Source organism: Amphiura filiformis, chromosome 1, assembly GCF_039555335.1.
Source record: "Amphiura filiformis chromosome 1, Afil_fr2py, whole genome shotgun sequence".
NCBI lineage: Eukaryota > Metazoa > Echinodermata > Ophiuroidea > Amphilepidida > Amphiuridae > Amphiura > Amphiura filiformis.
Window position 1 is genome coordinate 65,344,232 of NC_092628.1, and position 23,597 is coordinate 65,367,828.

Genomic DNA, 23,597 nt, shown 5'->3' on the forward strand with positions numbered 1-23,597 from the left:
GTGAGGGTCTTTGGGTGACAGAGCATGTGTGTTCTTAAAAAAATAAGGGGTCTTTGGGTGACAGCGACACTGAAAAAGGGGGCCTTAACAGCCCTACATACGCATCACCTCCAAAGTGGGAGTGCCCCCCGGCCAAGAACTACCTGTCCAAAATTGTGTGGGTCCAATATCGATCAATCACACACATTTGAAGTAATCAAATGCTGAAGTTTAGCACACACTTGTGTCTTTTGTACAAAAGTCCGATATTTCTCTCTCAATTAAATATGAACAAAGCAGTTTACAGAAAAATCACTAGATGTACTCAATAATTGAACATTTTAATGCATACTGTTCTTTTTTGGCATACTGTATTTAGTATATTTTTTTATACACTAATACAGCAGTGTACATTTAAAAATGTTGTTTTGGTCATATTTGATATTTACAGATAAAAACAAGAAAATTCAGTTTAGTTCCTTGTTTAATTGTGTTGTGTGGTAAAAAAAAATCCGAATATGAAACCCAAAAAATTTGAATTTTATGTGCTTTTACTTTTAGCATGTTTAGTAGTGAAATCTCACTTTTTAGCACAGTTTAACTATGACCATACTTTAATAATTTAATAATACCGGCACATGTAGGCTGTAACCCACCCAGCAAAATTACTTTGATGCACTTGGCAACTATGAAACTACTATTTAGGAATAATAGTTTCCATATATGGCATTCTTAGCTGTGAGTCATCATAAGGGTGTGTGGTATTTTGCTTTGCCATTGCATTTTCTGGTGAACCCCAGTAGGACCCATTGAGAAATGCAAGTGCGTCACTACATGCACTATACAATACATAAGCAATACTGTGTAACTGATGTTTATTTATTTTCGTGTTTCAAGGGATGTGCTGTATTGATTCACTAAAACTGATCAATAATGTTGAACAAAATCATATGTTATTTCAGTCTCCAAAATTGTTTAAAATTAAATAAGTTAAGTTGAATCATATTATGGTTCGAAATACTCATCTGGTTACAAAATTATTGTAAACTTATATGATTGAATACCTCTCCTACAGCCCACCCTTCCACGACCACCCCTACTAACAAAGTGATAAGTTCCTAAGTTTGTTTACCATAACAATAGCACCTGACCCATTCTGCAGATCAATCAAGTGTGCACACTTTAAGGACAAACTCATAACAGTATTCATCCAAATGGTTGAGTTTGTGTACCCAACAAGATATGTGATTTTCATGAAGTTCTAATTGTCTGTGTTTTGATTTTATTCCCAGGATCCTGGTGAAATATGGAATAATAATCTAGGAAAATATTGGACATTTAATTATTACACACACTACATACATGTATCTCTGTGCTCTGTGGTTACATCTCAACGTCTACTGAAATTGTCTTTTACAGGTAAGTGTTGAACAAATCCATAACTTTACCTCCATGGTCAGTATTTGCCATTGGCCTGGTGGGTGCTATGTACATGGTTATTGGTTTATAACAGTATTGTGTATTGCAAACTTGTATGATGTTCAAGAGGCTATTTTATAGACGGGTGTTTGTCAGATCATGAATGTACATGTATGTCAGACAGGGTCTAATTCTGCATAAAACCGAACAGCGTTATTTCTATAGATCTGCTGCGCATTCAAATTGCATTGTATTGCATCGTAATTTCATTTGTGTCTATGCTAATTATGTTTACACAACATGAACTCACATGTTTTCAAGCAAATTCGCCGATAATAGGTGATCAAAAGCGATCGGAATGTTACAAAAGTACAGATCGCATTCAGCTTACTTCATATAAGATGATCTTTGGAAAAATATGGCATAATTTGTCTTGGTGTTTGCGGAATGCCATGCAGTAAAATATTAATACGTTGCGGCAATTCATGATTGACAACTAACAATCGGCGTGTCCTTCGTATCCTCCACTGTCAATTTCTTATCCACTCACTAATCCTCACAAAAGCTTTGTGTTGATTACGTAATGTGTGGAGGTAAATTGCAATAAGTACAATGAAATAATGTGTAGGCGGGGCTCCGAGGCGAGTTTCTTCTTCATCTTACGTAACAGTATTGTTCTCCAAAAAACCTGGAAGCTTGTTGTTTGGAGCTCTAGCTGAAATACAGCAAGATAATGTAAGATAGTAAATGTAAACCTGTATTTTAGCTAGAGTATCTCGAGCTAATGTATGTAGGCCTACATGTATTGAACCCCATTTATCATGATTGTTTTGTAAGGAAGTCAGTGGGCATTTTAAAAAGTACTGTAGTACTACAAAATGGGTACCGTACCATGTGCTGCCACTACAAGGTTTCCGCTTAAATATGGACTACAAAAAAATAGTAAATAGTTAGTACATTTCTCACAGAAGAAAGTTTGTAAGGTTGGTCTGAACCCTGGAATTATGGAAACTTTGGGCCTCATAACTTCTAAATTGTTGGTCTAAAGTATATAAAAGTATACATATTTAGAATGGGCGCAGACTTGATAAGTTCATCTGAGAGGTCAAATTTGGGCCAAAATGGCACTTTTGGCCCAAAATCCCTAAAATAATGGTTTTGGCCCACTTCTTTTTGTGCACCGTAACAAAAAAATTCTTGAGCCAAAATTTTTGAAACTAATTTTTAAAAACTAGATCAAAATATCTGGGACCCGTTTTTCATTTTTTTTTGAATTTCGACTTTGAGAAATTTGCGCCAAAAATGGTCAAAAATGCTGATTTTTCAAAAAATCATAAAAAAGCCCGATTTTGGCACAAATTTCAAATATTTTTGGTGAAATTGGTCAAAATTCAAAAAAAATGAAAAAACGGGTCCTAGATATTTTGATCTAGTTTTTAAAAATTAGTTTCAAAAAAATTTTGGCCCAAGAATTTTTTTGTTACGGTGCACAAAAAGAAGTGGGCCAAAAACCGTTATTTTTGGGATTTTGGGCCAAAAGTGCCATTTTGGCCTCACAGATGAACTTATCAAGTCTTTGCCATTCTAAATATGTATACTTTTATATACTTTTATAGACCAACAATTTAGAAGTTATGAAGCCGAAAGTTTCCATAATTCCAGGGTTCAGACCAACCTTAAAGAGATCTTATCTCACTGGTTTGGTGTATGTAAACAATGTTGCCCATGACCTGGCTGGGCTAGAATGGAAGTGATAAATAAATACAAAGTTAGTTTTTGGAGGACAATGTCATTGACTGGGCTTTAATATAGGACATAGGTTGTAGTATTGTACTACTGTACAGTACTGTACTTGATGAATGAAATGTTTGCAGTTCTATTATTTTAAAGTAATTGTGTACATTTTATGGTACCAGAGGCCTTCAATGCAAATTACTAAAACTTAAGAACAATACATGTACAAAACTACATTCACACAATTATCAGGGGAATTATGATCATGATCATTTTTGTACAATGTATTTGTTTGGTAACCTGGTTCACGGACATGCCCATACAAGATACATGTACCGGACCGTAATCGTCAGAGTAGAGTCCCACCTAGAGCGGAGTACTGCAATCATATGTGGTTGATTTTAAAAAACTTGGAAAAAGGTTACCTAAAAATTACAAAGTTTGTAATCCAAATGGGACCAATTTGTAACTTGTTTTCACTTCAAAATCTATTTTAAGATATAGACTTGTGTACAAAACCAATGCATTTTTATATCTTCAATATATTATGAAGTGAACACAAGTTACAAATCGATCCCATTTGAACAAACAAGTAATTTTGGGTAACTTTTTTCAATTTTTAAAAATCAACCACAAATGATATCAGTACCGCTCTACTCCCCATTCAGAAAAATACAGCACTAATTTTTGGGATTAAAAAATATTATCAAGTTCTACCAAATGAAACATAGCTCAATCCTAATCATTCATTTAGTCTTAACTGGAGATAAAAGAAACAATTCACTATTTTACTAATTTCTTGAAAAAAGAGCCAAAAACATGCATTTTCAGCATGTTTTCTGACAATCGAGTCACAAAAATCACAGACTTGGAAGTTGGAACAAGTCTAAGCATTCAAAATCTTGAGTATATGCCGAAATTTATAAAATGTTCACTTTTTTGTGTTACCGGGGTACTTTAATTAAATAGTTGGTTATACATTGTATAAGAATGAAACATGTCTATTCCAAAATTTAATTTAAACTGAAATTAGTCTTACATTGTAGTACAAGTCTTTGGGCTTGATTGTCACAGCATATGAAAAACACCCTAAAAGCATGTTTTTGGCCCTTATTTCAAAAATTGGCTAAATATTATTAAACTCTGACTTTTATTGTTAGTTAGGACTGACTAAAGGATTAGGATTTAGCTTGATGTTTCATTTGGCAAAAGAGGATAAATTTTTTTTATTTAAAAAAATTAGTTCTGTATTTTTCTGGAATGGGGAGTAGGTCGGGGACTCTAAATCCATATTTTTTTTTTTTTTTAGATTTTGTGTTTTTGGCGGGAAATCGCGGATTTTTGCATTTTTTGGAAAATTGGGGTGCGTTTTTTGGCCTCCAAAAAATACATCTTATCTAACCATAACACCCTACCCTGCTTTTTGCTATCGGAAGTTAAAGAAGAAACGAAAAAGGAGAGAAGATGAAGAAAGAAGTCACTTGGCACCCCAGGGATTCGAACCTTAGACCCCTCGCATGCCAAGCACACGATCACGGACTGGTAGCTACACGGGAAATGCTGCCCCGGGCAGCGATTCCGTGAGCATTTAACACTTAGGGTGATTGTGTCATCGCAGACCCTGGGAATGGTTTTCATCGTGGTAATATGTGGTATCTATGGGTGTTAGGCAGAGGATGATTTAAGCACTACCCAGCGAGTCTTGCGGTTAGCATAGCTGTGTGAGTGAACATGACACCACTGCCCGCCCACTGCATAGGCGTGCATGGTTAAATTTGAATTTGGACTGATGTATTTACAATAAAAATACCTTGATTTCACATTATGTTATCTACAGAAGGTGTGAATTATCCTTTATGCATACATCACTTTAGATCTGAAATCGACCAAGTAATAATGACACACACACAATTCTAAAACAACATCTTTTGCACAGAATTCAATGGGATTTGAAAAGTAAAGTGGCAGTTGAAACTCTAGTGATAACACTTTTGCAGTGCATGATGGGGCTTCCTTAAATCATCCTCTAGGTATTAGGGTTAACAAAATGATAAAAGTTTGGATACAGGAACCAGCAGGGGTAACGCTAACTTGCACCATGGGGTCATAGGCACATTCTTTTAGCTTTTGGCGCACAGAATTACCATTTAGAGGTTGCTTTTAAAGGGTCATTTTAACCCCTTATTTCTATTGTTTTGGATCCATAGTTTTACAAAATGTGCAATTTTGACCCCTTTTTTAAAACCTATTGTAGCGCTACCCTGCTCACCACTCACCAGGTCTGTGCTCATATTTACAAAATTATTGCAACCCTGAGAATTTGAAAGAAAGTTTTTAAAATTATCCCATCAGAATTTTGACTGCCCTTGAATGAAATGTGTGGAATGTAGTCAAGGTAAATACTTGACCTAAAATCTATGAATGATGTATAAAGGTCAATCATGAAGGCTAACAGTGGCTCAACAAGTTTCTATAAAAGTTTAACTTTTGTTTCATTATAATAATACATGTGGCTCAAAATAAGCTAAGGTGTCATAAAAGTGTAACACACAATTATTTTTCCAGCTCTTTTCTTTTGGTCTCCAACCAGGTTTAAATTATAGTATGCACATATATAGTTCATAATACACTAAAAGAAAGATAAGTTATAGACCATTTACTTCACAAATTTAATTTTCTAGCCCTTGCGTATGTTATATTTGACAGACACAATTTTGATGATTTTCTGCAATCAAATAAAAATTTATAAAGTATTACATAAGGTATTTTGTGGTTATTTAGGTGTAGGACCTACAGCAACTGATTGTGGGAAAAAATGTGTCCAAATATTACAATAAGGAGGATAAATTGTTATAAATAAAATATGTGTGTCTGTCAAGCCATAACATACACAAAATGTCTGTCAAATGTAACATACAGAATAATAATTTGGCAAAAACAGTAGTTCAAGATGGGAAATTGAATAAAGATCACATGCAGTTTATAAATCAACATGTTTTAAAACACTTTTATAAACTCTAAACTATCATCATAATGTGAACATCAAGTGATTTTTAATTTTTTTAAACAAATTGCGTATGTTATTTTTGACAGACACATACAAATCTTGCGTATGTTACTTGCGTACAAATGTTTGACAGACAACACTTAACAATGGATTGTGTCATCAAAAAAGCTTCTCCTCACAAAGTGATAGTGCCACAAAGCTAGGTGGAGCTAAATGCTATGTCATGTAGCATAATTAGCTGTATCACCCTAGTTTAGCAGGAATTACAGCACCGTCTTGCGTATGTTATATTTTGACAGACATTTCAAGAAAAATTTTTAAATTGTTATATGTTCAAAAAAGATGGCAGCCACTTACAAATTGATTATAATATGGAGAAATGAAGTTATTTACAATAGATTTACCCTTTAGTTTATGCTTCAAGTCTTTGTTTATAAAAAACTGAGGGACTTCAAAATCAATCAAAAGTTTGACAGACAATAGTAACATACATAAAGGCAAACTTTTAAATCCTTTTCTTGATCTGTTAACTTATAATTCATAATGCCTCTTTCTGTTTTTTGATTGGTTTACTGCACCATTTTGGGAAACAGGTCACATGAATTTCTATAAGGATCCATAAAAAAAATTAAAAGCTGTAGAAAAAAGGCGTCTCTTGGCATGTTACAAACAAAAGTGTAAAAATAGGCATTTTTACAGCTATTTTTATTTTTTTATTATTTAGAGTGAAAGGATTTTACTTAAATTGTGTATGCTATGTCTTTACTACCTAAACTTGCCACTAAACTAGCAAATATTCCATTTCTATAATTATTATTTTAAAAAAAAGATGTCAAAATATACGGCTATAATATGACACCTTAGCATATTTTGAGCCATGTAGGCCTATATAAATGTATTATGTGCATGTACCGTATTTCGTCAAATAGTTCCCCCCTCAAATAAACGCCCCCACCACTTTTTTCAACCAAGCTTACCAAGTTGCCCACATTTGGCGAAAATCTCGATTGGAAACCCGGAAGTGAACCAGAAGTCAGTGTTTCTAGTTCATGGTTCGTCATTTTAGCGTGAGTTTTAAGTTTACCTAATGATTTTAACAGGAATTATCATTCTAAAATTGACCTTGAATAACGCGCCCCCCTTGGGAAAATGTAACACCGGCGCGGGCGTTTATTAGACGAAATACGGTACATGTACTCAATAAAATCCTTGGCAGCATATTAAACCACAGTGTAATTTTATATGCATTTTACTAGACAAACAAGGAAGGTGATGCAGATGTAGGCCTACATAGAAAATCCCATTCTTTTTAAGGTGGTGTACATACATGTAGCCTAATAATATTATGTACATGTATGAGGACATTTGAAATGCTCTGAGTCTGAGCATTTTTTTCAATTGAGTACCTTGATCAAATTAATTGGTTGTCCGGCACGCTTTCTACAGCGTGGGGGTTTGGAATTCCGAAAATCGGTAAAAAGGGTGGGCGTTAAAATTTTGCTGTATAAAGGGTGGGGTTTCTAAAAAGCGTGTGAGCAATATATAAAGCGTGTGCGTAAAGTTACCAATTGAAAATTATAATAATTAAAGTGGTTCGATGATTTCTTCAAATTTTCATATTTTGTTTGTAAATTTCGAATACAAATTTTGGATATTAATTTGCTGATGTTTTCAACAGACTTTTCAAGAAAATCGTGATTGAGAATTCAGTTGTTGGAGGGTATTTATAAAGACTTGAAAGTTTCATTTTGGTGAAATTGACACGTAATCAAGTAAAAAATTTTTAATTAGAGTTCCATCCATTCCATTACAATGTACCTAATTATGGTAGAATTTCACCAGATTCTTGCTTGAAGATGCACTTACGGGTGTAATTTTGATGTATTTACCACGAAAATAATATTTTCCATGGGCATCGCCATAATACTATAATTAGTATAGCCGTAAATCCATCCTTTCTACAGGAGCACCATCGGGAAATTGAAGACCCGATTTAAAGTTTTTTCACCAACAGTTAACCTTCAATAAACGCCCCTTTTGGAAAAATGCAGCGCCCAGGCGTTTATTACAAACAATCTGGTAAATAAAAATGATGGATCGCATCATCGCTTACATGTACATGTATGAGGTTATGGTGTTAAACCTCTCTGTATGTGAAACTATTTTTTTTACTCAGTCACTATATTTATGCTACATACAGTCTTGCTATGCTTTTAGTATACATGTAGATCTCTAGATGTGATGTGTGAATTGGTTATGAATGTAAATAAGCTCTGAATAGATCAGTATACATGTGATGCGTCATTCACTGTATAGATTTTTGCTGAACCATGAAATGGTATCAGCCTATATGTGTGAATGTTACTAGCTTACTTACTAGCTTACTTACTAGCTTACTAACTAACCATTTGGTCTTAAATGGACATATCTCTAAATGCCACGAAGGTATGACCCCATGAGTGGTGTCATATGAAAGAGGAAAACATAAAGAATATAATAAAAATATTTCCAAACGTCAGAGGTCATCCTGGGGTCACAGGGGTCAAAAAAGGTCATTTTAACCGAAAATGCTCCGATTGAGCTCAAATTTAAATGCAATGATCCTTATGACATTCTAAACATGTTTAAAACATTTAAAAATTTATTTCAGGTCATTAAGGGGTTATAAAGGGGTCAAAGGTCACGGTTTTCAAAATGCTCCAATTGAGCTGAAATTTAAATGCAATGATCCTTATGACATTGTAAACATTTAAAAAATATTTTAAAATTCATTTAAGGTCATTAAGGGGTCACAAAGGGGTCAAAGGTCAAGTTTTTCAAAATGCTCCAATTGAGCTGAAATTTATATGCAATGATCCTTATGACATTCTAAACATTTTAAAATATTTTGAAATTCATTTCAGGTCATTAAGGGGCAATAAAGGGGTGAAATGTCAAGTTTTCAAAATGCTTCAATTGAGCTGAAATTTAAATGCAATGATGACAGTGGTATAGGCCTACCACGATATACTGCCGAAGCCACATGGTTCAGCTATGGTGCGGTTATCGCTCTAGTTATGTGATATGTATACATATTAGGGGCTGGCATTTTCTTCGGAAGTGGGGGGGTCACAAATATACTGGGGGGTTATAGTTTTTAAACATAAAATAGGGGGTCAGTAAAAATATTTCATTGAAAATGTGGGGGTCACAAATTTATAAAAGCATGCTGGTGTGAAAAAAAAAATAAGCACATATTTTCATGATACACTCTCCACAGCTATTTGACTTTTATACTTTTCAGTGATGTACATATATTGAGAAATCAGTATGGATGACAAGTAACATTTACCAAATAGGAAAGTAAATAAACACAATGACAGGTATTGTTTTTAAAATATTAAATACAGGTTTAATATCAATTTGTGATTGAGTAAACATGTGACATACATGTACTATGTCTTCGGTAAAATGAACATAATCAAGTATTGCAAGAAACAATCTCTTATGCCAAAACCGGAAGAAGACTGTTCATATTACGTTTTTTCGATTTGGCTGATGCCTTCGGCAGTGTAAGCCATGATCTCATTACTCACTCCATGGGCGCTGTCAGCTCCCGAGAATGTCCAGTCCTATGTTACTAATCTCTATTCCAACCTTAACGGCCACGTCCAAGGCCCCAACTGGAATTCTTTACCATTTAAATTCAAGAGGGGACATTCAAAGCGATCCTTTGTCCCCGTTATTTTTCTCATGTGTTTCAACCCATTGCTCGAATACCTGGAAACCATGCGTGAGAAGACCGGCTTTTGTTTGGACACAACCAAAATCATCACTACCCCATCTGCCGACGATTTCAATCTCATCACCAATAACAAAATTCAACACCAAAAAATAATGAGCGAACTTCATACTGAAGGCTACCAGCATGGGTCTCACATTAAAACCATCCAAATGTCGTTCACTCTCTTTATGTGGTGGCAAACCAACTCTGATTGATTTCCATATCGGTGAAAATGTCGTGAAAACCGTTAATGAGGACCCACAAAAATTCCTCGAATTCGCTGATAACGTTTCATGGAAAGGAACAAGAAATTTATGATTATGTCTATGCACAGCTCTATAGTAAATTAAATAATATTGACTCCACTTTAATTCGCAATGAGTACAAACTGGCAATATATATCCGTTACTGCCTCCCCTCCATGAGATTCTGTCTTACGGTGCATGACCTGACCCATTCTAATCTTGTGCTTTTAGACCGTATGTCCGGGCAGTATGTTAAGAAATGGCTTGGGATTCCAAAACATGGTGCAAATACTGCCCTGGTCCATATGTCCCGAGGGCTTAACATCCAGCGCATTTCTGATGTTTATCGCCAGGCTCATTCCGCATCATATAGTAGATCTAGGTGCAAAGCTGATGAAGTTACTAACCTGGCTCTTGACCTCAAGCTCAACAGAGAATCTCGTGGTCTCGTAAAATTTCCATAACCAACCAGTGTGAAAGCGTTCATGCACTTGCTATTGGAGCCGGGTCAACCCCCTTGGAATAAGGTCCAACCTGATGTTAAAAAAGATCCTGAAGGAAGAGACGGATAACCACTGGAAATCTGTAGTTGAGCCCCTCTTGAGCCAGGGGAGTTTCGAAACTGCTTGAAACATGTAATTCGATCTGTCTTGGAAATCCATTATGTTTTCATTACCAAAGGGTGTGCTTAAATTTGCAATCAATGCCTCCATAGATTCCTTGCCATCATTCACCAATTTGAAAAGATGGGGAAAAAGGCTTATGGACAGCTGTCCCCTTTGTCAGGGGAAAGGTACTCTCCTGCACATTTTAAATAATTGCCAAAATATGCTGGACAGGTATCTATGGAGACACAACAACCTCATCCGTATTTTTCTTTCCACATTTCAACAGTCGGAGGCATTTCGTAATTCTCATATTAAAATCTATGCCGATCTGGAAAATTATACCATAGGAGGGGGACCATACCACCCAATATCATTTCCACGTCTCAAAAACCGGACATTGTGTTATACTGGCCTTCTGACAAGCGAGTCATTCTCTTTGAGTTGTCGGTACCATTTGAACCAAACATCAGTAAAGCTCATTACACCAAACTTGATCGCTATTCTTCCCTGGTTGCCGACATCACTAACGCCGGGTACTGTTGCTCACTTGTTGCTGTTGAAGTAGGCTCAAGAGGCTTCATTGACGCCGACAACAAGAATAGTCTGACTCGTCTGTCAAAAGATCTCAATCTTCCCACAAAGTATTCTGATCTCAAGACCCAGTTGATTAAATCGGCGCTAATGTCATCTTATTCCATTTTCATCGCCAGATATGAAACATCTTGGAATGTAAATGAAATTATTTAACTTTTTCTTCCCGCCATGAGTATTTCCATTTTTGTTTATTTATTTATATGTTTGTATTTTTGTCCTGCCTTGCCTGCAACCGTAATGTGTTGCAGTAGATCTTGGCTTTATATGTGTTTTTCTTTATGTTGAATAAAGATGATTTATATATATAACTTGATCATTTTCAATTTTCATATTAATGAACACACATCACAAATTATAATTAAATATAGTGTTCTTGATGTAGTGGCCAAGTTTTAGGAGTATAAAACCAAACAAACTCACTTCCTCATATCTTTTGTAACTACTTTATTAAAAACAGTCAAGTCCACAACAATAGGACAAGAAATGCTTCAGGTAATACAGTGCTCAAAAAAGAAACAGAATATTTTCTGACAGGGCTATTCGCGCAGCAGGGCCAACATTATGGAATTCTTTACATAGTAAATTCAAACAATGCAAATCTGTAAAACATTTTAGAAATATGTATATATGTACAAATCAAATCTCATTGCCTGTTACAACTGATTTATTTTTTGTTAGCCTTTGATGTGTTCTGACTGTGTCTAGTTGGGTTGGTTTCCGGGGGCACTCGAATTTTTTTTTTGGTAGGGTGTGCCACCACGCCAGTTTCGCACTCGAGGTCTAAGGAACTGATCGGCCGGCCAAAAGGGGGTCTAGGGAACTGATTGGCCGGCCAAAAAGGGTCTTGGGAACTAATTAACCAGCCAAAAAGGGGGTCTTGGGAACTGATCAGCCGCCAAAATCTGAAAATGAGGTCTCGGAACTAAACCATGCAGGCCAAACCAGGGCTCAATTTCGTTACGTTTTTGCCACAGATTTTTGAAGGAATCGATTTCACTTTGATCAAGAAAATCATTAATGTAAAATTGGTCTGGGGTGGCCTACGAGTACGATGGAAATCTCAGCAAAGCAAAACAGCATTCGGATCAAAATTACTAGACCCTGCAGACCTACCTATAGCCTACTGATAATTATAGCAGCAGCGAGCAGCATTACATATTAAGCCCACCATAAAAACAAACCCACAAAAATATTTTTTCAGTGCCGTAATTACTAAAGAAAAACATTTAGGCTACATTGAACTGTCATGCATACATGAGGCGATTGAGTGAAGTGTGCAGAATTTGACAACCATTCCACTATTGGCACTAAACCAGTAGATCGTAAATTACCTTTTAATTCACGGTTATGGCCAGCTGCAAGGGCGTGTACATAATTATTTGAGGTACTTTTCCTTATATTTGGCAATTTTATTCCCAAAAGAGATCTCAAAATCATTTATTTCCAGCAAAATGTTTATCAGCTGAAGGCCTCGGCACTTTCGCCGGGCCCAGCGCAGTGCTGCAATCACTGTTTACAATCAACCAACCAGTGTTGCCACTACTACAAAGTACAAGGAGCCCAAAATCCGCCCAAAATCCACCTTATTCCTTACAATGTGTTTCAATGCTATGGGGAAGAAATTGATGGAAAATTCCCTTTGAAGCTTTTGGGCTCGAAATAGTAGGACAGAAAACACGCCAATCAAAATGCCAATGAGAGAGGAGATCGGTGATCTGAGAGTCTATGGAACGGCTAGAAACATTTTTGGGCTTCAAGAGCGGCAATCAATGAATTTAGTGGGTCTAAGGAACGGCTAGCGGCTCTGAAAAAGGGGGGCGTCGCCGCGGCACATCCCGGTATGGGTGGGGAATGCGGGTGCCCCCCCCCCCCGGGTTGGTTTAAGGGTGTTTTGTTTGGTTTTGTTTGTTTTGTAATGTTAAATAGATGTGTTTTTCTCTTCGGGTGTTTTTGGTCTTTCGAACACTCCTTCAATATCTTTTGTTGCTTAAATATTGTATTGTACTTTTAAGATTGTAATGAATTGTAATGTTCTTTTTGATATTGTAAATAAAAATTGAATTGAATTTAATTTAATTGAGTTTTACAATGTACTTTAGTTTTTATAGTTTATCAAACCTATAGCTTAATTAGACCTTCGGTGGAATATATATGAGTATCAAAACAGTTCAGACATTGGAGATTTCCAATTTATCTTTATGATAATGATTTGACAGCTACCAATGCAAACATCATTTATGCAATCAAAGCTTATTCTAGAGTAAATGTTTGCCAAATCCTACATGCTGAAACTATATTGAGCATTTTGCATCTAATCACTGTCTTCATCCATTGGCTCATCATCGTACTGGATGTCGAAGAGATCAAATGGATCATCGTCAGTTTCCTCTTCTGATGACCGGTCTGAAACATCAATAGGAATATAACTGGCAGCTGATGTTTGCACTGGTAGACTTACTTGTACTGTTTCCCCACCCTCTTGATTCCGAACAATGATTTAACAAATTCTTGCCCCTCCCCACTAAAAATCCCACGCCGTAAAAGTATGTTCAAGTAAGGCAAGTCCATTTTTGGTCGCACATGAGGTTTTTCCTCCAAGTCATCAATGTCATACATTTGCTTTTCTGTTGTCCCATGTTTTACTAGTTTGACCAGGAGCTTGTTTGCTCCTGTTTCTTGCCTCTTTGCCTTCCTGTTCCGATCCTTCCTCTTGTTCTCTTTCTTACTTCGACTCTTCATATGCTGCTGCTTTTGAGAGCCGATGCCAAGAAAGACCTGGCCCAGTTTCTCTTTAGCAGCATTGACCTCTGCCTGAAGGGCTTTAAGTGACTCTACTGCCTGTGCTAGAGTCTCGAGACCCCTCTGGTGCCATTGCTGCTGTTCAGGAGATGCCCTCTCGAAGCCTTGGTCATAGGACTCTCTTTCCCTGGCTTGTAGGGCTTACAACTTTATCAGTTTTTCATTTATTGTCTTTAGCTTGGCAGCAGCCAATGATTGCGACTGGGATGTCACCTTTACTCCCTCCATTAGGTTCTTGGATGCTGCTGCAGGGTTATCGGACCTCTCGAACCTGATGTACTCTTCTGTCTTGGTTCCAGCTTCAATTACAGTCCAACGTTGACACCTTTCCGAATAGTAGAATGAAGAGAAGGCAGCATTATTTAACCGTCCATAGTGTGATAGGTACAGCTCTTCTAATACAGTATTGTAGAACTTGTCTTCCTCACTCTGAGGGTATCTGATGTATTGGCGTAAAGTAACATACCCACTTTCAACAACCAATGGCTCTTCTGATGGATCAATGCCTATGAAAAAAGAATAAAGAAAAACAAGAAACGGTTAAAATATTTAATACTCTGGAGTAAGCACAGATCAAAAACAAAGAAGACCCAGGAAGGACCCACAGGACATGAAGCAAGCACACTGAAACCACCAAAGGGCATGTGAAGTATAAACGTGTGTAATGGATAGAGCTGGGTCAGTTCGCTTTCTTTGGCCAGCATGATCCAGGCGAGCCGTACGTTTACTAGTGGACCAATGTCAGAGGGTATAAGACGGCACATAGCTAGTGCTACATGTAGTAATGGATAGTAAAAATTCACTCGGTGAATTCTCTGTTGTGACTATATATATATTCCTTATCTTTTGGTTAAAAAATGATTTGGACCACATCATGTTCACGCTAATTTGAATTCAAAATGTTTTGCCTCAATAATTGTATAATATAGTATGCATTTCTGCATGTTCTTCTGAGCCAATTTTTTTGAATTGTAGCTGAAAATACTAATTAGAAATGACACACAACACACAAAATGATATAAATATTTTTATATTTGGCTGGTATTATGTGTAAACTGTATTTCCCTGTTTTGCTGGTTTGTAATGGTGGTGGAGGACTTTTCTTGATCAGTAATTTCTTAAAGAAAGTACTTTTTACTGGGCAATGGGGTGAAAAATACATGTACAGTATTCGGCCGAGTATAGTCCCACGTTCGAGTATAATCCCACCCCCATTTTTGAAAAATTTCAGAAATTGTAAAAAAAAAAAAATTTGGTTTTTTTTTTTGGTTTTGAGTGTCCCTGGACCTAGACCTAGATGCTAGGATCATTCATGGTTGTCCTAAAAAAAATATAAAAAAAATGATTTCAAAATGCATTGAAATTTTGAAATTCTAGTATAATCCCACCCCCCAAATTCGAGTATAATCCCACCCCCCAATTGTGAAAAATTTTCACATAAAAAACGGGTGGGACTATACTCGGACCAATACGGTACTTGCAAGACTTAAAAATATTACTTTTTATCTAACACAGAATAGCAGGACATTATTGTGATTTGTGAAGGATTTTAATTCTGTTATTTTTCATGATAATGTATAAACTACACTCAACTGTGAAAAAAGCCTGGAAAATAAATTTTAGATACCTGGAGAAGTATTTTCAACCCATAGGCATTAGACATCTAGGTCTAAGAGATTTCTGAAACACCAAAAATATATCTGAATATTGCAATATTTAATATATTGTCTGAATTACCTGGTCCTGATAGAAATCTAAATCTGCAACAAATTTTGTCCCAGCAAAAATCCCTGGACGAAAATATCTATTGTTGGCCCTTCAGTATTTGGCTAAAAAGGCTGCATATGAGAAAACAAAATAATTGGTTCCTGTCCCCTCCCTCATCAATTTTGGGGATTTATCATGGATTTTTAAGTATTACTACTATTTTCATTTTTAGATTTCAAGATATATTAACTTTCATGGAATAGTTCAGTTTTATAGGACAATCTATAAATATAGGCCTATACAATTAAAATTTACTATTGGACATGGATCATTTTCAAGACTTTTTATGGTACTTTTATCAAAGGGTTTTATCCATCACAATCTACCAGAGGTAGAATTAAATAAATAATAATAATAAACAATAAAAGGTTTCAGTTCCTAATTTCCTCATTGAAGTTCTGTTGAAAAAAAAAACCAAAACAAAAGCAACAATGCTAAATTTCACATTGAAAATTACAAAAACCTTCCTGCCTCATCAAATTTTGAGAAAAATCCAGACGAGAAACAACTTTGATTTTTATGCAGCATATAAAGTGTACTAAAAGTATAATTATATTATAAAGCTTACGCTTTTGAAGGTATGTCTTGGTGCCTTTTCTCCCACCTGAAGCTTGACTACTTGTACTTGGTGCATGATGAGACGATGACTTCTGCAGAAGTGACACTTTTGCCAATATTAGCTTTCTCTGGCCAATGCTTATTTCCATATCTTTCAAAATTTTGAAAATTAATTTTGCTAAAAATCTCAGATATGATCAGTTTTCATCAAAATATCAATCTCAGGAGAACAACTAAAACTTTATCTGTCGTTTTGAAGAAATATTAGAGAAACGATGCTGTAAGTATTAGTGATTTAGTATGATAACCACACTTTCCTAATTATTTGAGATGTTTTTGTTAACTTCTCCTTCACTACATGGAGTATTTGCTCCAATTTCACTGATAACTTGAAAACTTTAGGGCTGATGTTGTGGATCATGTCAGGCACCTTTAATATACATTGTATTGTAAAACAAAGATAATTAAACATAATATTATCATTCCTGTATTGTGTATGTTGACTGTTGGGGGGGGGGGGGGGGGGCTAGTGCATAACCTTACAAAATATTTGACAGTGATAGCAGAGTACATGTAGGCTTTCACACTGCTGGATAGCTTCACAAAATATTTGACTGATAACAGTAATAGCCAAGTAGGTTTTCACACTACTGGATATCCTCATAAACTAGACTTTATATAACAGTGATGGCAATGTAGGCTTTCACACTATTGGATATCCTCATAACATATATATGTATTTGAATATACAGTGATAGGGCTTTCACATTGCTTGATATCCTCACAAAATATTTGACTGCACAGTGATAGCAAAGTACACAACATGGAATATTTGTACATTGTATGGTACATTGTATTGTAAAACAAAGGTATCATTCCTGTATTGTGTGTGTTGAGGTGGGGGACTGGTGCATATCCTCACAAAAAATTTTTGACTGATAAAAGTGATATCCTCATCAAATATTTGACTTATAACAGTGACAGCAAGAGTACACAACAGACAACATGGACTATTCAAATTCGCTCCAAATTTCACTTATGAATATTCTGAATATTCTGAAACAATTCTTTTGAGGGATGGTGTTGTGGATCCTGTAAGGCACCTTTAATGTACATTGTATTGTAAAACAAAGGTACTTTAACATAATATTATCATTCCTGTAATGTGTGTTGAGGGGGGGGGGGGTCACAAAATTATGGACTGTATTGGTAGGGGGGTCATAAAATGATCAGCTCATGAAAAAAATGTTTGGGTCTATCTGGTTTTTGTGCCCCCCCCCCCCTTCCGAAGAAAATGCCAGCCCCCTTAATGAATGGGTAAAAGTGGTGAATAGCACTGTATGTGAAATACAAAATTTTTAAAAAATTGTAATTAATTTTGGCAAGCCGAAAAAAGCCCTAGCTTGGAAAACGGCACGGAAATGCTTTAATATGCAAATTTTCCTGCTGCTCGCTGTGCTTGTAATATATAGAGCATTTTAGGACTGCATATTGGGATCCCAAAAGTTCGGCATGTGCAATGGGGGAGGGGAAATAAAGATTTTTTGGAAGGCCGAAAGAGGGTGAAAGTGATTTTTGGTGGGCCGAGAGAAGTGATTTTTGGCAGGCCTTTTGAAAATTTTACCCACCGTAAATACAGTTCATTTCAAATTCGTTGATGACTAAATATTTTCAGTTTTATGTGTATAATTATGTATGTAGCAGGAATATGTCACACTACTATTAGAAAAAATCATACATCTTAATCATCCTGTTCTATCTTGATGACAGATTTTCTAAGAAGTTGCTGAGGAGAGACGAGTACATGTAACGTCTATGCCGCATGTTGATACTGTCCACTCAAGCTACACCATGTGTGAGATAACAAACATAGCAGTCTTGATGACTGTAGGGATAATTGTAATACTGAATACGACACCAGGTGCTGCCTTGAACGCTAACACAGACCACGTGTGTACAATTCGAGAAACGTAAGTATTTACATCATAGAATATGATTCTGAGTGGGTTGCTACACCCAATTTCACTACAATTCTCAGTAGATAGTGGTTTAAGATGGGAGAGAGTTTAAATGCACAATTTATAAACATGGTTGTTTCAAAGTGGTTTTTGTTTGTGTTTAATTTTTAAGGAATTAAAAGTGGGATTACCTTACCTTTGATCACAGATCCTGGAATTTTTTTCCAGGATCTGTGATACACAGTCATTATTTATTACATTTCTTTTGTTTCCATGATCACCTTGCTACTAAGTTTTGGGTTTCGTTTCAGTGAAACCATGTGTAGGCTTCCGCTACCTTTTAGCTATGAAAAGCTGAAAAGAGATTTGTTTTTAACATGTAAGGCCAAGTAAAAAATAAAACATGTTTCACGTCCAGGTTTTCGAAAAAAAAAAGGAGGAAGAGGGGGCTTTTTATTTTCTATTTTTTATCGCAAAATTGGTGTAAATACCCATACTTAGAGCTGTTTTAGCGTACAATCCGTACATACAATAATGCCTGGAAAAAGGAGGAGGCCCTTTTTTATTTGTTGTTCTGAGAGTAACACACCCTCTAATGATCACAAAACCTTCCTAAAATGTTTCTTGTATCTTAACAAGGCTATAGAAAGCATCCCAACTTCCTAGAAATATTTTTGAAAAGTTATAACTGAATTTTAAAAATAAAAATTTATTTGAGAAAACCTCAAAAAAGGAAGCGGGAGGGGACGTGAAACATGTTTATTTTTTTATTTGGCCTAATATAAAATGTATGCATCCCTAATTGTATTAAAATGATTTCCCATCCATTGATAATCCAAGTAAGTTCAACAAAGCTTGTTCTGTAGACTAATTATAACATCTTGACATTTACATGAATCAGACCTGCCAACTGTCCCGCATTTTGCGGGACAGTCCCGCATTCCGAAGTTTAAAACCCCGAAAATGCGGGACGTCCCGCATTCTCGCATTTCCGTCCATTGAAAAAAAATCATTAAAAAAAACCAACAAATTGTCCGATATCGTCTGGCACGAAAGAATTGCGGCGGCGCTATACCTATTTAAATGCATTGAAAATGTGGTGGCGCTATTAAAAGCCTGATTAGCACGTGCTTGCGTGTTAAATTCACGTTGCCCATTGTAATACATTGGATATGTATGAACGTTGCCATTAAAAGGAGGCTATTATTTTCACCACATCGCTCGGTGCATGGTTCATTGATGCAACATTGTATAACCGATGAATTGCGTATCTTTTTCGGATTGTTGAAGAGGATATTTTCAGCTTTTCACTGTGTCAATGTTTCCGAATTCGGAAGGTTCGTCGTAATTTCGTTGGAATTTTGGAAGATTTTTTAGTGTCCCGCATTTGGACTTTCAGGGGTTGGCAGGTCTGCATGAATGGATTGTTCTATAGATCTCGCCTAATGTGGGAGTGTGCCTGCACACGTTTGTGAACAGTTTGGGATCCTGTATGATTTGCTGCTAGCGAGCTGTATTGACGACATTGAATGTGAATTCATGACTAACTTACAATCAATGAGTCAGACAGACAGGTTTGCTTTTAAAGGAACTCATCATAGCTCACAGCCAAATGAAGATGTACTGGTTCTATTCACCACAACTGGTTGTCAATTAACTCATCAAATTAATGCAGCCTGTTAATTCAATAGTTTATGAAATAAAGAGAATGTCACTGGGATTACAGGTATGCATTTTTGGGAATGGGGAAATAATATTGCATGCCCAATTAATTACATGTACAAGTATTTCTGGGAGGCTTATCCCATAAAAAATTAAAATGTTAAAGTTCACTGAATTGATAGAACATACATTGCAATCATCTGCATTCTGATAGTGATAGGATGTACTTAAAATCATGCATTACTTTTATAACCATCTTAATTAGTCCTAATAACTGTTGTCCTAATACATACACAATATTCTCATTGTTTCACAAATCACAAGATGGTATAAAATATGTAACTTAGTTTACCTCTAGAGAGGCGATGTACAATTATTGTACATTGATATCAAAGTGAATTATCTGTAACACTGTAGCATGTGATGAATTTAGACTAATCAAATTCAGAATGTAATCAAATTCAGTGAAATGTTTTCACAGAATAATCCAAGATTTGTGAAAACAGCTGTCAATCATCACAGAGTATTGAAGATTAATTTAAATATATTTTATCATCAATTTTGTCATTCAATTCTTGTGCAGAGTTTATGAGAATCTGCAAATCAATGTTTTTCATGACAAGAATTTAAATAAGCATTATTCAAAGAATCTAGATTTATTCACAAAGATCTAAATTGGAAGATGTAAAATTTTTTGTAACATGCCATAATGATGATCATTAAAGGATGCTCACGATTGTATAAAATTCAAAGGGCACAGGAAAAATGATCAAACTTCCCAAGTTTTACTTGAACAATTAAAAGTTTTGACACTAGACTGATGTATATATTATAATTAACATTGCTTTTCATCCATTTTGTCAGATGATTTTGAAGCATCAAATATGATCTCCCAATTTACTATTGTTGGGACATTGTTTTCTGCATAATTATGTATTACCGTATTTGTTCCATATGTACTGCCCAGGGCGCTGAACAAAGACATTTTGGGGGAGCTTATTTTTTACATCAATTGTTTTAAGCTGACAATACATAAAAAAGGCACAAAATATTCATCATCAGTGTGTCATATATGTTTCCGACCATGATTCAAATGTGCGGGGCAGTTAAGAAACTAATATTAGGGTGGCCACAATGCTAGCTATTGTGTGTACCCCTGCCTACATACACAAATGTATGGTGGAAATTGTAACAGATTCTGCAGCAGTTGGAAAACTTTTGGGCATTTTGAATTCCATATAATTTGTCTCCTAGTAACTTCTGTGCAAACCCGACAACCTAATTTTATCAAAACTTTTCTGCTCGTAATGATGGTGAATATAGCATTTTTGTACGGTCATGCATAAAAAAGTTACGCACAAAATAAATTTTTGTCATCAAATAAAACTATTTTCCCAAAGATGTACAATTATGCTATATTCAGTTTTACAATCTAGACCCTCAGAGCAAAATCCTGTGCAAAAATCAGACAATTTGGTTGTGTAGTTTAGGAAATACAGGCCTTTGAAGGTCATAATTGGCACATAATAGCGCCTCAATGGTGAAAATCACATTTACCTTAAAAGTCCTGCCAAAAGAGTTATTTTTGTGATTTCAGCCATTTTAAAAATGTTGTAAAGAAGCAAATATAGCAATTATGACCCTGTATTTTTAATATTTGCATAAATGAACATTAAATAAACAAAAACAATTACATCTCATGCCTTCTTTGGCTTTATTCCCACAATTATCACTTCATGAATATGCAAATTTATGACAAAATCAGGATTTTCCTAAAAATGGGGTAAAATGGCCAATTTTGTGAATCTTTAAAAGGCTGTATCTTCAAGCGGATTGTCCGATTGAGTTGATTCAAAAGCTTTTAAAATCATTTTGCAGAAGGAACAATCCTGACAGAAAAAGTAATTCCAGGGGTGGGTTTGAAATTTTCATGTGACCACCCTACTAATATCATGATCAGTTTGCTTGTTGTACATGTAAAGTCACTGGGTGGGCACTTATAGGGCATGGGCGGTTAATGGAATTAATATGGTAAGTGGCTTCTAGTTATTTTGTGTGTAAAAATAAGTTAAGTGAGGCGCTACACATTTATTTATCATGTTTACTTTTAGTAAAATGCAAACTCCTTTCATATAATACGCATAGTACATTGTACATGATAGAAACCCTGAAATGGTTTATAATGTATGTCTATAAAATTAACAATATAAATGCTGAATAGCTTAACAATACAAATGCTGAATGGCATTGGAGTGTGATTACTGTGGCAAATTACGGTTTTGTTAATTTGACCCTGAAGCTATTGTACAAAAGATAAAAATGTCTATTTAATTGAAGATAATTAATTAGTGTTGTTCATAAAACAAGATAATGTTAATTTAATAATTAAAGATATTTAGTGATGTTCATAAAACAAGATAATCTTAATTTAATCTGTAAAAATCTTTAATGAATAGACAATTAATTTACTCTGTTTGCCAATTTCAAAATCCGTTTTGAAAGTGAAATGTCTTTGAGCATAAATTTCTGCAATCAATAAGTTTATATGTAGGCCCTTTTAAAGGTCCTTGACCGGATCGACAGCCTCATCCCCATTTTTTATGCCTCCACCGCGAGGCATACTGTTTTTGCAATGTCCGAGCTTCCGTGCTTCCGTCCGTCCGGATGCTGTATCTCGGGCATGGATGGGCGGATTGACTTCAGATTTTCAGGATAGGTGGGTCATGGTCAAAAACTCTGGATACTTTTTTTTGGGTGAGGTTCCAGGTCATATACTGAGGTCAAAGGTCATTTGAGGTCAAATTACTAAAAACTGTCGTATGGGCATGAAATTTGGTGGATACAGTCATCATTTAGAGCCAAATTTTTGGAAGGTCATCCGGGGTCATCTAAGGTCAAATTACTAAATATTGTCTTATGGGCATGAAACTTGGTGGGTTCAGTCAACATTTAGAGTCAATTTTTTGGAAGGTCATTTTGGGGTCATCCAGGGTCACCCAGGGGTCATCTAAGGTCAAATTGATAAAATTGGTTGTATGGGCATGAAACTTGGTAGGTACAGTCAACATTTAGAGCCAAATTTTGGATGGTCATTTCGGGGGTCACCCAGGGTCATCTAAGGTCAAATTAATAAAATTGGTCGTATGGGCATGAAACTTAGTGGGTACAGTCAACATTTAGAGCCAAATTTTTGGCATGTCATTTTGGGGTCATCCAGGGTCACCCAAGGGTCATCTGAGGTCAAATTACTAAAAATGGAGACTCAGTACACCGGTCGATCTTACCGTTTCCGATGTTGATTAAGATACTTCTTGCATCGATCCCGAGATGCGGAAAAAACCAATAGTCATTTTGTCCCACATAAATGAATAAATAACAAAAAAAACCCGATCCCAGTGGACTCACCCATTCGGTGACGTCACACACGATAATCACCCTTATCCTCCTTGGTTTCTAGATGAGATAGGCGTGTGGATTTTTCTTTACCAACGCTAAGTATCATTA

The 23,597-nt window shown here is 35.7% G+C and overlaps 1 protein-coding gene across 1 annotated transcript in view; it reads left to right on the forward strand.

The window, feature by feature from the left end:
* Positions 1 to 23,597, forward strand: part of LOC140151140 (uncharacterized) — an 86,676-nt gene that overhangs the window by 9,121 nt on the left and 53,958 nt on the right. The window contains 2 exon segments of the mRNA XM_072173364.1: positions 1,272 to 1,398; positions 18,244 to 18,443. Of these exon segments, the coding sequence (XP_072029465.1) occupies positions 18,289 to 18,443 (155 nt within the window). The 5' untranslated portion in view covers positions 1,272 to 1,398; positions 18,244 to 18,288.